At 40.7% G+C, this 14,779-nt stretch overlaps 1 protein-coding gene across 1 annotated transcript in view; it reads left to right on the forward strand.

Annotated features, from left to right (window-relative positions):
* Positions 1-13,751: 13,751 nt before the first annotated feature.
* Positions 13,752-14,779, forward strand: part of DNAH17 (dynein axonemal heavy chain 17) — a 258,405-nt gene continuing 257,377 nt past the window's right edge. Inside the window, exon 1 of the mRNA XM_036755900.1 lies at positions 13,752-14,102. Within this exon, the coding sequence (XP_036611795.1) occupies positions 13,752-14,102 (351 nt within the window). The remainder of the gene's footprint in view (positions 14,103-14,779) is intronic.

The following is a 14,779-nucleotide window of genomic DNA, read 5'->3' on the forward strand; positions in this document are numbered from 1 at the left end:
ACTAATATATTTAAAAAGTCTGAAAATGGGTAATTTTTGTGGACCTCCACCTCTGTAAAGGGGTGTATTGGGAGTGCATACTCATATCTCTTCTTTTGAGCTGTGCTTGTTCCTTATAATTTTGTAACATCCCCACCCCCCACCTTTAAATGAATGTGGTCGTTCTTCCTATACGTGTTGTTGTACTTGTGTAATCAGAGGTACCAAACTTGCAGCTTGAGAGCCGCATGATGCCATAAAACTCTCCTCTGTGAGCTGAACCAGAGTAAAATGCAAACAGGATCCATTTGCATTTTAATTTGACAACACTGGTGTACATTATTTTCTTGGCTCTGCTTTCTCCAATCTGCATCAGTTCAAGTAGATCTTTCCAGGTTTCTCTGTATTCATCATTTCTTACTACACAGTAATATTCCATTACATTTATGTGCCATAATTTGTTAAGCCATTCAACACTTTTCAGTTCTTTGCTATCACAAAAAGTGCTGCTATAAATGTAACGGAAAAAACTGAGTCTGTTTGTTTTTTGAGCTTTCTCTTCCTCAGTTCCACAGTTCAGATCATTTCAGCATTACCCTTAATTTCCCCCTTTGCTGCAATCTGAGGATGAAGTTCTCATTTTTGCCAATGTCAAGCCTTGTGTCTTCATCCTGTCTTCTCCTAGGCTCTTCTATCATTCCCTCTCTATCTCTAGTTTTCTTTTAAAATTTTTATTGCTACCTATTGTCTTCATGTTATAACCTTCCTAAAATGGAGGTCTGACCATTGTCACACATACCCGCCACTCAATAAGCACCGGTGATTCCCTATCACCCCAGGATAAAATATGAACCCTATTTGGCTTTTAAAGCCCTTCATAATCTGACCCTACCAACCTTTCCAGTCTTCTTGTACCTAATTCCCCCATTTCTTCCCACCCCTACATTGTTTGTGATCCAGTGACACTGGCTTCCTTGCTGTTCCTCCCATATTGCATTCCATTTCTGGCTCCTCACATTTTCACTAACTGTCCCCATACCTGGATTTCTCTCCCTCTTCATCTCTATCTCTTGGCTTCCCTAAAGTTCCAGCTAAAATTTCACGTTCTACAGAAAGTTATTACTGATCCCCCTTGATGCTAGTGTCTTCCCTCTGTTGATTATATTCAATTTGTCCTGTATACATCTTGTTTGTACATAATTGTTTACATATTGTCTCCTCCATTAGATTTTGAGCTCCTTGAGAACAGACTTTGTATCCTGAGTGCTTAACACAGTGCCTACAACATAATAACTGCTTAAAAATGTTTTACTTCACTTAAATATAGCTACCCCTTTTACCCTACCCACTATGCCATCCCTGGTAACAAGAAATTTAAAAAGGGGATACAGTTCAGCAAAAGTAACGAACCCAGCAACCGTCTAATAGTATATGCAATTCTACACCTTGAGTCCTCTGCCTCTGCAAAGAAAGGAGGTAAATACCATTTTCTTGTCTCTTTTCCTGAGGCCAACCTTGTATATTACAATTTCACGGCATTAAGGATTTTGTTGTTGTTTCTGTTCTTGTTTACGTGTTGTAGGCTATTTTGTATATTGTTTCCCTAGTGCTTTGCACTTTGGAAGTGTGTCAGTTCATATATATCTTCTCATGTTTCTCTGAATTTTTCATTTTCATCATTTCTTATGATGATATTCCATTACGTTCATGTGCCACAGTTTGTTCGGCCATCGCCCTGTTAGTGAGCTTCTGTTTTGTTTCTAGTTCTTTGCTACTATAAATATTTTGTTTATATGAGACATTCCTGTCTATGACCTCCTTGGAGTATATATGTCTATTAGTGAATCTCTGGGTCAAAGGATATGGACCTTTTTGTCCTTATATTGACATTATTCCCGATTGGTTTTCAATTCTACAGACAGTGTATCAGTGTGCCTTTATTCCTATAGTCCCTCCAAAACTAGCTCTTCCCAGTATAAAGTGGGTTGTACGGAGAATTCAGATATTCTCCGCTTTCTTCTGATCAGTCATGTGAGAGCTCTGGGGGCTCTTTCTAGTGCATAATTCAGGGACTCTCAACCATTTATTTAGCATCTCCTATGTGCTAATCCCTGTGCTAAGCACTTTACAAATATTATCTCATTTGGTCACAAGTGCCCTGTTTGACTCCCTCAACCTTCAGTCAACCAATTCAACTTTATACTCCCTTTCAGGAGTTGAGGTAAAGAGAAAGACAGTGAGCCAGGAACTGAACTCATTGAGAAAAGAATGAGAATGTCCTGGGAGTCTTAGATAATAGTTACCATAATCCTGATTAGGTAATAAATTTGTAATGATAACTTTTGCTTCCTTCCTCAAAGGCTTCTTCTCTCTGTAAACCCATCCATCTTACCTTAGGGTCATAAGTTTCAATTCTGTTCAACCTCTCCGATTCCTTTGGAGATTTTATTAAAAGTGTTCCTAAAAGTTTAGGGATGGAGGTATGGATGAAATCCGTGCCCTGTTCATTGTCTCATTGGCCTCCTCACCTGCAATTGAATGGGTTGTGAATGTTCATTTTCCACTCGAAGGCCTTTCCCTTTGCATTTCAGTGTTCTGTCTTTTAAACTTTCAGGTTTTACTCAAGTTTCACTACTACTTTTCCAGTCATCTTATACTTTAGTGCTCTCCTGTACACACTCTATGGTCCTACTATACTGGCCCACTTGCTATTTCATGAACAGAATACTCAGTCTCCCATTTCCATGCTTGGGCTCAGTCTGTCTTTCACTCCTGGAATGATATCCCTCTTCATCTTCACTTCTTAGTGTCCCTGGTTTCTTTCAAGTCCCTCCTTCTGCAGGAGGCCTTTCTTAATTCTCTCACATCGATTCTGTAGATATATTGTATGTTATGTACATGTTGCACCATTCCCCACCACCACCATTAGAGTGTATGCTTATTGAGGAAAGGGATGTTTTTAAAAACAAACAAAACCTTTCTTTTATGATAACAGAAAAAAAATGGGAAAGAAGTTCAGGCTTCTTGCCGTCAATGTGGTAAGAGAACAACTGTGATGAGAAAGAAACTCTGGCTCAGATTTCTTGTCACCATTATGATAAGAAGAGGACACTGCTCGAGTCTCTGTCTTGAGCTTCCAGACGTTATTCCTAGAAGCTAAACTGTCACATTGCCTGTAAAATCAAGGTTGGGAAACAAGCCACACTTCCATTTTTGAACAGCTGGCAGATGTCCTTATCATCCCCTTTCTGTTACTTTGTTTCCAAACATGTATACTCTTATCTTCCCCTCCTGTTTTCTATAAAATTCCATTTTTCTATACTTCTATATTCACATTCTTTTTGTGTGTTTTTTTTGGAGGGGGGGGAAGGGCAGGGCAATTGGGGTTAAGTGACTTGCCCAAGGTCACACAGCTAGGAAGTATGTCAAGTGTCTGAGGCCAAATTTGAACTCAGGTCCTCCTGACTCCAGAGCTGGTGCTCTACTCACTGTGTCACCTAGCTGCCCCTGTATTCACGTTCTGTATAAAGTTGCTGAAGCTGATGCTCTGGGCTCACTGACTTGTATAAGATAAGCTGAGACTGCACTCTGAGCTTAATAAAACTACAGTTACCTTATCTCTGTGTTTTGATTTGGGGATTGACAGTAGTACCTAATCAAAGGATCCTCGGATGATTTGATCTCACTTTGCATCCCCAGCACTTAACACTGTGTCTGGCAGCCAGTCAGTCGAATATCATTTATTATATTCCTACTATGTGCCAGTGTTCTTGAGAAGCAGGGATACAATCTAATGGGGGAGAGAAAATGCAAATAACTATGTACACACAAACTATATACAGGATAACTTAGAAACAATCAACAGGGGAGTCACCAGCATTAAGAATGATTAGAAGATGGGATTTTTATCTGGGACTTGAAGGAAGCTAGAGAAACCAGGAGACAAAGATGAGGAACAGCCAGTGAAAGAAAATGCCTGGAGTCAAGAAACAGAGTATCTTTTTGAAGGAACAGCAAAAAGGCCAGTGTCACTGGACCATTAATAAATGCTTTTTGACTAATTGGTAGTCATAAGTAGGCTCTAGTATGTTATCAGGGCCATATGAGAAATTGTACAAAAGACACAATCAAGGACACAAAAGACTAGAAAAGAAGGTGGGCTGATCGTGTGGTGGGAGCAAAACATAACAGATCGCTACCCCCGCGTTTGTACTGGTATCCTTGAACTATTCAAAGAAGCAGAAGACACTCTCCAAGCATTGGTGTCAGATGAGTTTTTGGAATATTTGTGAAAATACATGGATAAGAATCATAGAGGGTGAGAAGTCTCAGCACTTACAAAGGAGAACCCACATTGATAAGATCATAGATGCATCAAAGTATGGAAGTTAAACATGGAGCTACTATTTTAAGAAACAAATCCATAAAATTATTCATGTACTTCGGAGACAAATGTAAATTATTTTATGATAATTTATAGTATTATATCTACCCTATCCCCTGTCCCTACCCCAATGATGTCAAGCAACTGATTTTTTAAAAACTTTGGCAATAGTGTTGCTATTTTCATGGGTAGCTAAGGAAAATATTCTAGTGACACCCCCTCTGGGTTCCAGATTGGAAGTTTCTAGAAGTTCCATGGCAGTTAGTACTCTCTAAGCTAGAGGAAAAGGTGAAAGAGCGGAGGGGAGGGAGAGAGAGAGAGAGAGAGAGAGAGAGAGAGAGAGAGAGAGAGAGCGCGAATACTAGCTGTTTTCTTAATCTGTTATAGAAAAGGGGTCTGTCCATCAGATAACACACCCATTCAATTCGATTGACCAAATTATCAGGACTGGTGAGTGTCTTTTTATTGTGATTAAGGGGGGTTGGAGCTAATGGAACAATCAGGAGAAGGGACTGATGTTGGGAATCCAGGGCCCAGGAGGACTGGGATGGTTCAGAACCCTGGAATGTCAAAGCTAGAAGAGAACTTAGAAAAAATATAGTCCAGCTTCTCATTTCACAGATAAGAAAATCAAGGCCCCAGAGAAGAGGGCCCTTCTATGTGAAATCTTCAGTGTTTGCTTCCCCAGGTTCAGCTGAAGAGAGTACATTCTTCTTTTCAGCCACGAAGATGCCCAAAGCATTTGTGCCCTATGGACTCTGGCTACCTTCAGACATCCACACTTATGTTAACCCATTCTTTGCACATTGAAGAGGTCTGGAAGTTTATCTTCCACTAATTAGGTCATATTTTAGTCTGGTTTTTATGCTACTTGAGGTCCAAATGGGTCAACATGAATGGTGCTACCACCTAATCCAGCAGGTTGGTTATCAAAGGCAAAAGTTGCCAGTCTTAGATGGTGATAGTGTTAGGGGTTCTATAGGCACAATTAAGTCACAAAAAAACAGTAAGGCTTTTCTTGACAAGTAGTATAATCCCAATTTACTGGTGTCATATCCCAATTCTCTGGGGCCGCCTTAGGTAAAGGTTATTAAACTGGCCACTAAACTAGACACTAACTAGGGTTGTAGCAAACATGCACCAATAGCAAAAGAGCCAATTTTTTTTTATGAAGACAGCTAAGGAGTCCTTTTTCATAATGCCATGCCTTCACAAAAAGGAGGTGTGTTTCAGTAATCCAGCTAGCAGATGTTGTGGGGGTGAAAGACCAACACAACCAGCACCCAGAAAGTTGCCAACACACTGCAAAAGAACAGGTTCTTTTGATCTGCTTAACTAAGGAAAGCTATGTTAAGGGGTTGACAAGCTTACTTTAATTCAGCATACAAATATCATTCACTTAGGAGAAAAACCCTGAACTTCAGAACAAAATACAAACAAATTACAAACATCAACAGACAGACCCTGTCTGATTCAAATCCCAATACATAGTTACCAGAGTTTAACAAAATCCTGGCATCCGGGTTTACAAGCTGGAGGTCTCTTAGCTACAGCTGCCCAGAGACTCCACGCCACCAAGAGTGAGAACCCTGCACAAATGGCTCTGTCTTCTCTTCTTATATCGTTTCAGATGCCATCAAACGTCATCTGAATGACCAGAACTTAGGCTCCTGTGATTGGCTCTTGTGTTAGCCCCTCCCCTTCATACCCTGGGAGCTTCACACCCACATAGACTTAGCACCTAATAAGGGTTTGGCCTGGGGCTTAGCACCTAGTAAGACTCAATGAAATACACTGAATTAATCAAAAGAAACAAAAGCCAAACTCTTCAAGGGCGCTTGGTTGGACTCAGTGCTAAGAGCCCATTTTGCTTACCAACACAAGGTAAAAAAAACACAGCAGGATTGAAAAAGCTTCCAGGTAAGGGTTATTGTAGCAATTAGGAATGTGGAGCCACATAGGAAAGTTGACTGTGCTGCTGACCAAATAGTAAAGTATCTCTGAACCAAGAGAATCCTACAGAATCATACTGAAAAATGGTGGTGATGGTAGAGATGAGCAGGTTTGGCTAATACTGAAGTGGCTCCTGGGGTCTATGAGAGTGGTGAAACCCAGTGCTCTATCCACTGCCCCACTCGCCTGTGACTCCAAGAAGCTGTAGCATGTGCAACAGCCACACTCCAGTAAAACTGTCTTGGCAGATGAGCTAGACCAGGTTGAGTGTAACCTACAGGCTTCAAACCCATCAACGAGTGAGGGGTATATCTACCCCAAATATATGAAGATTTCTCCTTGCAGAATGGCCAGATGAGAATGATTTGTTCCAATGGCCAAGAAGGTGGCTGAAGCAGGTGCTGTGGAGTGCTTAGAGCTTGTGGAGTGCTTAGACATCAAAGACATCTAGGTCATCTACTGCATCCCAGGCTATATCACCAGTTGTCTTGACTTTTGTCTTGCCACTGGACTTTGATGACTGTGAAAGAGAGAGTGAGGCTGAGGACTTAACACAACTCTGCCTCACTTAAATTCAATTCATGTGCAGATCAACACATCACCCAGAGATGACGTTGATCCTTTTCAAAACTGAAGGACCAACAACAACAATTTTAATGTGTTGGGACCTTCTGTTGCTTGCAGAAGCATGGGGCTTTGAGAGACATAAAGCGGATTCTGACATTTCCAAAGATACTTCTGGGTAGGAGCAAAGAAGCCATAAGAGAGTATTATGAGTCAAAACCTCCACAACTTAACATGGTAGAAGCTTTCCTTCCTTTTCTATTCCACAAATTTCTTTCTTTTGGTAATGAGTCATGGGGCCACATGTCAGTTCTAAAAGTAGAGGCCACTCCTATTACAGTACTGCCTCTCAATTCCATGAACAAAGGAGTTGTAACCCCTCACTTAAAGCTTATTTAGATGAGATTCTCTTCACTGATGAAGATTGATTACTCAATGAGGTGGGGAGAGGGGGAAGGGTTGGCAAGAGCTTGAAAGAGCAGAGATCTTGGGCTAAGGACTTCTGGCTTTGCTAGAGAAGACATACAGCTTCAAGTACTCTTCTGGGCGAGGTCTCTGAAGAAAGAGAAAGACTTTGGGTAGAAAGTGACCTGACTGGGGTGCCAGGTCCTCTACATAGCAGCTGATTCCCCTCCAGGTTGTACTTATGGCTCTATAGGCTTTAGCATCCTGACTTAGCTACCCTCTCATCCTAGCACTTCCATCAGAAGGGCCCTTCTCACACAACATCTCTCTGCCATGCCAACCGCTTCTCCCATTGTTGAGTGTTTTTTTGGGGTGGGGACTTCCATCTTGGAGACAAGCCTGGGCCAGACATGCATAATTTCCATCCTGATTGTGCTTCTGAATCTGTAGATTTTGCCATCATATTGCCATAGGAGTAGCTGTCACCCTTGCTTTTACAGTTCTCTTTTATGTTGTCTTCCCCATTAGAATGTAAGCTCCTTGAGAGCAGGAAATGTCTTTCTTTTTGGTTGTATTTGTATCCCCATTGCTTAGCACAGTACCTGGCATGTTCTAAGCACTTAATAAATGCTTGTTACCTGCCTTGCCTGTAAGAATCAATGAACATGGGAGGTGGAGCCAAGATGGCAGAATAAAGGCAGAGATGCTCCTGAGCTCTCCCAAATTTCCCTCAAAACAACTTTAAAATAACAGCTCAAATTGAATTCTGGAGCAGCAGAACCAATGAAAACATGGGGTAAAACATTTTTTCTAGCCCAAGACAACTTAGAAGTTTGGCAGGAAAGGTCTGTCTCACTGGAGTGAGAGAGGAGCCTAGTCTAGCACAGGCCACCCCTGGCAAGCCAGCAGAAGGCCTTGGGACTGACTGGACAGCTTCCAGAACTCTCAGCCCACAGACAGTAAGGGGGAAGGAGGGTCATAAAACTGTTCAAAAGGAGATTACAGAGGACCCTTTGGTGGCATTGAGTTCAGGACTCTGGGTCACAGTTCCAGGGTAAGGAGGAACACTAGCAACACTAAAGCATGTGGCTGCAGGGGAAGTGGGACCCTAGTTACAGTTCTTGGGTGGAAAAGAGTGCTTATGGTCACTCACAGACCAGAGCAATGACTACACCTCTCCTTGGATCATTCCATCTTGGAAGAACTGAATGCTTACAAGACCCTTAGAACTAGCTCTGAAAATAGTAGTACAAAAACCCTAAAGCTTTGGACAGTACCCCCTCTACCCTGAGAGCTGAGCCCAACTTTACCATAAAGTTAAAGTCAAGAAATAGGCTGGAAAATGAGCAAACAACAAAAAAGAACCAGATCATGGAAAGTTACTATGGTGACAAGGAAGATCAAAACATAGACTCAGAAGACAACGAAGTCACAACAGCTGCATCTAAAGGGAAAAAAAAGTGAATTGGTCTCAGGACCAGAAACAATTCCTGAAAGAACTCAAAAAAGGAGTTTAAAAATCAAATAAGAGAGGTAGAGGGGAAATTGGGAAAAGAAATGAGTGATGTAAGAAAATAAGGAAAAAAAGAACTAATAACTTGTTAAAGGACACACAAAAAAATGCTAAAGAAAACAACACCAACAGAATAGGCCAAATGGCTAATTCCTTAAAAAGCAGAATTGACCAAAAGGGAAAACATGTACAAAAATTCACTAAAGAAAAACAACTCCTTAAAAAGTAGAATTGGCCAAGTGGAAAATGAGGTACAAAAGCTCACTGAAGAAAATAATTCCTTAAAAGTTAGAATTGAACCAATAGAAGCTAGTGACTCCATGAGACATCAAGAAACAATCAAACAGAAAAAAAAGAATAAAAAATAGAAGAAAATGTGAAATATCTCTTTGGAAAACACAATTGACCTGGAAAGTCCATTGAGAAGAAATAATTTAAGAATTGTTGGACCACCTGGAAGTAATTATCAAAGAAAGATTCTAGACATCCTATTTTGAGAGTTTATAAAGGAAAATTGCTTTTGTATCCTAGAACCAGAGGGTCAAATAAAAATTGAAAGAATCCACCAATAATCTCCTGAAAATGATCCCAAAATGAAAACTTCCAGGAATATTCCAGAGTTCCTAGATCAAGGAGAAAATATTTTAAATAGCCAGAGAGAAACAATTCAAATATTATGGAGCCACAGTCAGGATCATTAAAGATTTAGCAGCTTCTCCATCAAAGGATCAGAGGGCTTGGAATATGATATTCCAGAAGGCAAAGGAGCTAAGACAACCAAGAATCATCTATCCAGCAAAACTGAGTATAATCCTTGGGGGAAAATGGATATTCAATGAAATAGAGGACTTTCAAGTATTTCTGATGAAAAGAACAGAGCTGAACAGAAAATTTGACTTTCAAATACAAGACTCAAGAGAAGCATGAATTTTAAACAGAAAAGAGAAAACATAAGGGACTCAGTAAGGTTAAACTGTTTACATTCTTACATGGGAAGATGATACTTGTTACTCTCAAGAACTTTATCATTAATAGGCAGTATGTGTGAGTTGACTATGAAGGAATGATATCCAAAAAAACCCGAAGATGTATGAAAGAGGCATGCACTGGAAGAATGGGTATGAGAGGCATGGAATGGGGTAAATTATCTCACATAAAAGATATGCAAAATAGTTTTTGTAGTGGAGTAGAAGATGGGAGGTAGACAACACTTGAACCTTATTCTCATCAGAATTTACTCAAAGTGGGAATAACATATACACTCAGTTGGGTATAGAGATCTGTCTTACCTTACAGGGAAGTAGGAGGGGTGGGGGGTTAAGAGAAGGTGGGGGGTGGTGCTGATAGAATGAACAGTGCTTGTGGGGGAGGTGGTGGTCACAAGCAAATAAATACTTTTTTTTCCAAGGGAAAGACAAAGTTTATTAAGGATTCACCATAATGGGTTGTCTTAAGAAATCCCACCCTTTGCAATGCCTGTTTTCACAAGTGGGCCAGATTAGATCTACCGAGCTAGATTGAATCTGAGCCCAAGTAAATACTTTTGAGGAGGGACAGAGTAAAAGGAGAGAGAAAGGGATAAACAGGGAAAATAGGATGGAGAGAAATACACAGGAATCATAACTATGAAAAAATTTTACAGTAAGTTAAAAAAAACCTCATTTCTCAAACGTAAAGAGAATCAAGTCAAATTTATAAGAATAGAAGTCATTCCCCAACTGATAAATGGTCAAAGGATATAATCAGGCAGTTATCAAAAGAAGAAATCAAAGCTATCTATAATCATATGAAAAAATGCTCTAAATCACTATTGATTAGAGAAATGCAAATTAAAACAACTCTGAAATACTACCTCACACCTATCAGATTGGTCAATATGACAAAAAAGAAAAATGGCAAATGTTGGAGGAAATGTGGGAAAATTGGAACACTAAAGTAGTGTTGATGGAATGTGAACTGATCTAATCATTCTGGAGAGCAATTTGGAACTTTGCCCAAAGGGCTATAAAACTGTGCATACCCTTTGAACCAGCAATACCACTTCTAGGTCTGTATGCCAAAAAAAAAAAAATAAGAAAAAAAGGAAAAGGAACTAATACAAAAATATTTATAGTAGCTCTTTTTGTGGTGGCAAAGAATTGGAAATTGAGGGGATACCCATCGATTGGGGAATGGCTGAACAATATATGAATGTAATGGAATACTATTGTGTTATAAGAAATGATGAGCAGGATTCTCTCAGAAGAACCTGGAAAGACTCACATGAACTGATATAAAGTGAAATGAGCAGAACCAAAACATTAACAACTATATTGTATGATGATCAACTGTGAATGATTTCGTTCTTCTCAGCAATGATCTAAGACAATTCCAAAAGACTCATGATGAAAAAATGCTATCCACCTTCAGAGAAAGAACTGATAAATTAGGAATGTAGATTGAAGCATACTTTTTAAACTTTATTTTTCTTGGTCTTTTTTTGATTATGTTTTCTTTCACAACATCACTAATATGGAAATGTGATTTCCACAACTGTGCATGTATAATCTATATCACATTGCTTGCCTTCTCAAGGAGGGGTGAGAGGAGGAAGGGAGGGGGAGAATTTGGAGCTCAAAATTTAAAAAACAAACGTTAAAATTTTGTTTTTACATGTAACTGTAAAAATAAAATATTTTTAAAAACAATAAAAAGACATTTATCTTAAAAAAAAGAAACAAGGAACATGATGAAAACAGAGAAGCATGAAAAGATTTACATGAACTGATGTTAAGTGAAGTAAACAGAGCCTGGGCCAAGTCTTCCAGCTAGCTAGGGTCGGGGGCTTTTTCTTCTTCTGTCCATGATCATTTTCAAGAAGAACATAGTTGTAGAACACTCCTTTTTCTAGGCGTCTCAGACTGAGGGATTCAGGATCTCCAGGCCCTCTTCATTCCCCTCATGGACATGTTCCTGACTTGTTCAGTCATCCAGTCATATCTGACTGTTTGTGACCCCATGGACAAGTCCATGGGGTTTTCTTGGCAAAGATATCGAAGTGTTTTGCCATTTCCTTCTCCAGGATGTCTCCATTTTACAGATGATGAGACAAATAGGGGTTAAATGATTTGCCCAGGTCACACAACTAGTAAGTGTCTGAGGCCTGATTTGAACTTAGACCTTCCTGCTGCTTTATCCACTGTACTGCCTAGCTACCCCTTTTCCTCACTTACTGGATTTTAAAATCATGTTTCTACTTATATCTCCTCCGAGAACTTCCTACAGTTCCTGGACCCTCATCCTTCAACATCTTGCCACCCCTGCAGCCTGGTTACCTAGGAATAATATCTTTCCATGAAGCCTTCCCTTTTCCCACTGCTGAGTTTCTCTTGGAGCCTCCCTTTTGTAAAGGGGTCCAGGCCACCCTGCTTTCATTCACCTTTTAGCACTGTTCCGGACTTTCTGGACTTCAAAATCACTCCCTATTTATCTTCCCTATTGTCTTTCTTTTTGCTTATATTTGCATCCATGGCTCATAGCATAGTGCCCAGTACATAATAAATTCTTGTTTAAAAACCAGTGAATCTAAAGTTGGAAGAGAAGGAAATTTGAGGGGAGTGGGGAAGAGGAAGGAAACTTTACAGAAAATTTCTCTAATAAAGATATCATTTCTGAGCCAAGATGGTGGAGTAAAGGTAGGGACTCGCCTGAGGTCTCTCCTAAACCCCTCCAAAAACCTTTTAAAATGACTCTAAACAAATTCTAGAGCAGCAGAACCCATGAAAAGACGGGATGAAACAAATTTACAGCCCAAGACAAATTGGAAGGTCAGCAGGAAAGGTCTATTGCACCAGAGTGAGAGAGGAGAACAGTCTAGCACAGGCTGTGCCAGCACAGACCAGGCCCCAAGAAACCTGGAGCAGGCCTCAGGGTGACTGAATCAGCAGCAGCAGTGGTGGTTTCCAGACCTCTCAGCCCACAGACACCAAAGACAACTTGGAAGGTCAGCAGGAAAGGTCTGTCTCACCTGGGTGAGAGTGGAGCACAGTCCGGTGCTGGTCATGCCAGCACAGCCCTGGCCACAGCAAGCCAGGAGCAGGCCTTGGGAGTGATTGAATCAGCAGCAGCTGCTTCCAAAGCTCTCACCCCGCAGACAGTAAGGGGGTTGGATAACTGGTCATAAGCAGATTTCAGGGATCTTTTTGCTAGCACTGAGTCAGGACTCTTGCTTTGCCCGTACTCAGACCTGAGTTGGAGTCCTGGGTGGCAGTCCCAGGGTGAGTAGGAGTGCTAACATAGCAGAGCTTGCAGTCACGGTGGAGGCGGGGCCCTCCTCACAGTTCCACCACAGAAAAGAGTCCTTGTGGTCACTTACAGACCAGAGCACAGGCCAGGAGAGTAGTAAACACTTCTCTTTAGATCATACAACCTTAGAAGAACTGAAAACTTATAGGTCCCTAGAAGTGTCTCTGAAAACAGCTGCGCAAGACCCCTGAAGCTTGGGACAGTTTGCCCTCCACCTTGGAAGTGGAGCACCTACTTTTAAAAGGAGTTAAAAGTCAAAAAATAGCCTGGGAAAATGAGCAAACAACAGGCAAAATTCTGACCAAATATAGTTACTATGGTGACAAGGAAGCTCAAAACACACACTCAGAAGAAGACAACAAAGTCAAAGCTCCTACATCCAAAACTTCTTTATGCTTTACCTTTCCAAACTCAGTCACGGACTTATGTCGGTCTCTTCAGCCACATTCATATCCCACTCCTTCCAAAAAAAAAAAACCCAAAACCTCACAGCTGACATTTCTATTTTTTATTTTTTTCTTATAGGAAGATGAGCTCCGAGTGAGCAAGAGTCCTGATGAAATCACTATTTTGGAGAGAAGAACCAACAAGGAACTTCTGCGCCATTTGCTAGCATTCTTGGTCCATTGATTATTTCAGGAGGAACTCGAAGAATAAAAGCAAACCAAGATGGCGATGCAAAGCCCTCCCACTGATCCAAGAGTGATGCATCTGGAATCTTATAATTCTCTGTCATTAAGGTTCAAAGCAGACAAGTGGTTCAAGATGCTGGGGAGTGAGGACAATCTGAACATGCTGATAGAGTTCTTTGAAAAATTAGACACACTAGTCATGGTGTTCACCCTCAATCAGTCAGGACTGGTCATCCCCTGCATTGACTTCCCACCTGTCCTCAAGACCAAAGGGGCTTATTTTGTAAAGCCAGCTCCAGACCTTATCAACAAGTTAAACTACCAGAATCTCCTCTATGGAGACATAAGTCACACACCTGTGGAGCAGCTTATTGCTATAGTAGAAGAGGTAAGTCCATTCAAATGAGTAAAAGGTAGAGGGTCTAAGAAGCAATTAATACATGCCTGTCACTTAGTGGTTGGTTTTCTGGTGAGCTTGAAGGTGAAATCACCACCGACCCCACTTTTGGTCATCTTCGTTCCTTTTCAATCCCTTTCTCCTTTGGATGATAGACTTGACATCATATCCCTCTCTCCTCTTCCCATCGTATTTAAACCTACTCCACTTTCTGAGCTGTTCAAGAGTGGTTTGGACATTGGTTATGCCTTGTATTTGTCTCAATTTGGAGACCAAGAAGGCTGTACAAAAAGATTAATGATGCTCAGACATTTATCTCCTAGCTGTGTGACGCTGGCCAAGGCACCTAATTGCTGCTTGCCTCAGTTTCCTCATCTATAAAATGGGGCTGATAGTAATAGCCCCCACCTTCCAGGGTTGTTGTAAGGATTAAATGAGATAATATTTGTAAGGCACTTTACAAACCTTAAAAGTGTTATGGAAATGTTAGCTATTATTAATATTAAGTATCCTGAGTTAGTACAATGGCATCCCCAAAGCTAATACTCAGAAACACACCTTGTCACATCATAATTTTGGCTTCTTTATATGGAGCCTATGCTGTTTTTGTATGGGTTTTTCTCCTCAACTTTGCCTAGAACATTTTGTGTGGATCTCTCCTTTGCTCT

Source organism: Trichosurus vulpecula, chromosome 4 (assembly GCF_011100635.1).
Source record: "Trichosurus vulpecula isolate mTriVul1 chromosome 4, mTriVul1.pri, whole genome shotgun sequence".
Lineage (NCBI taxonomy): Eukaryota > Metazoa > Chordata > Mammalia > Diprotodontia > Phalangeridae > Trichosurus > Trichosurus vulpecula.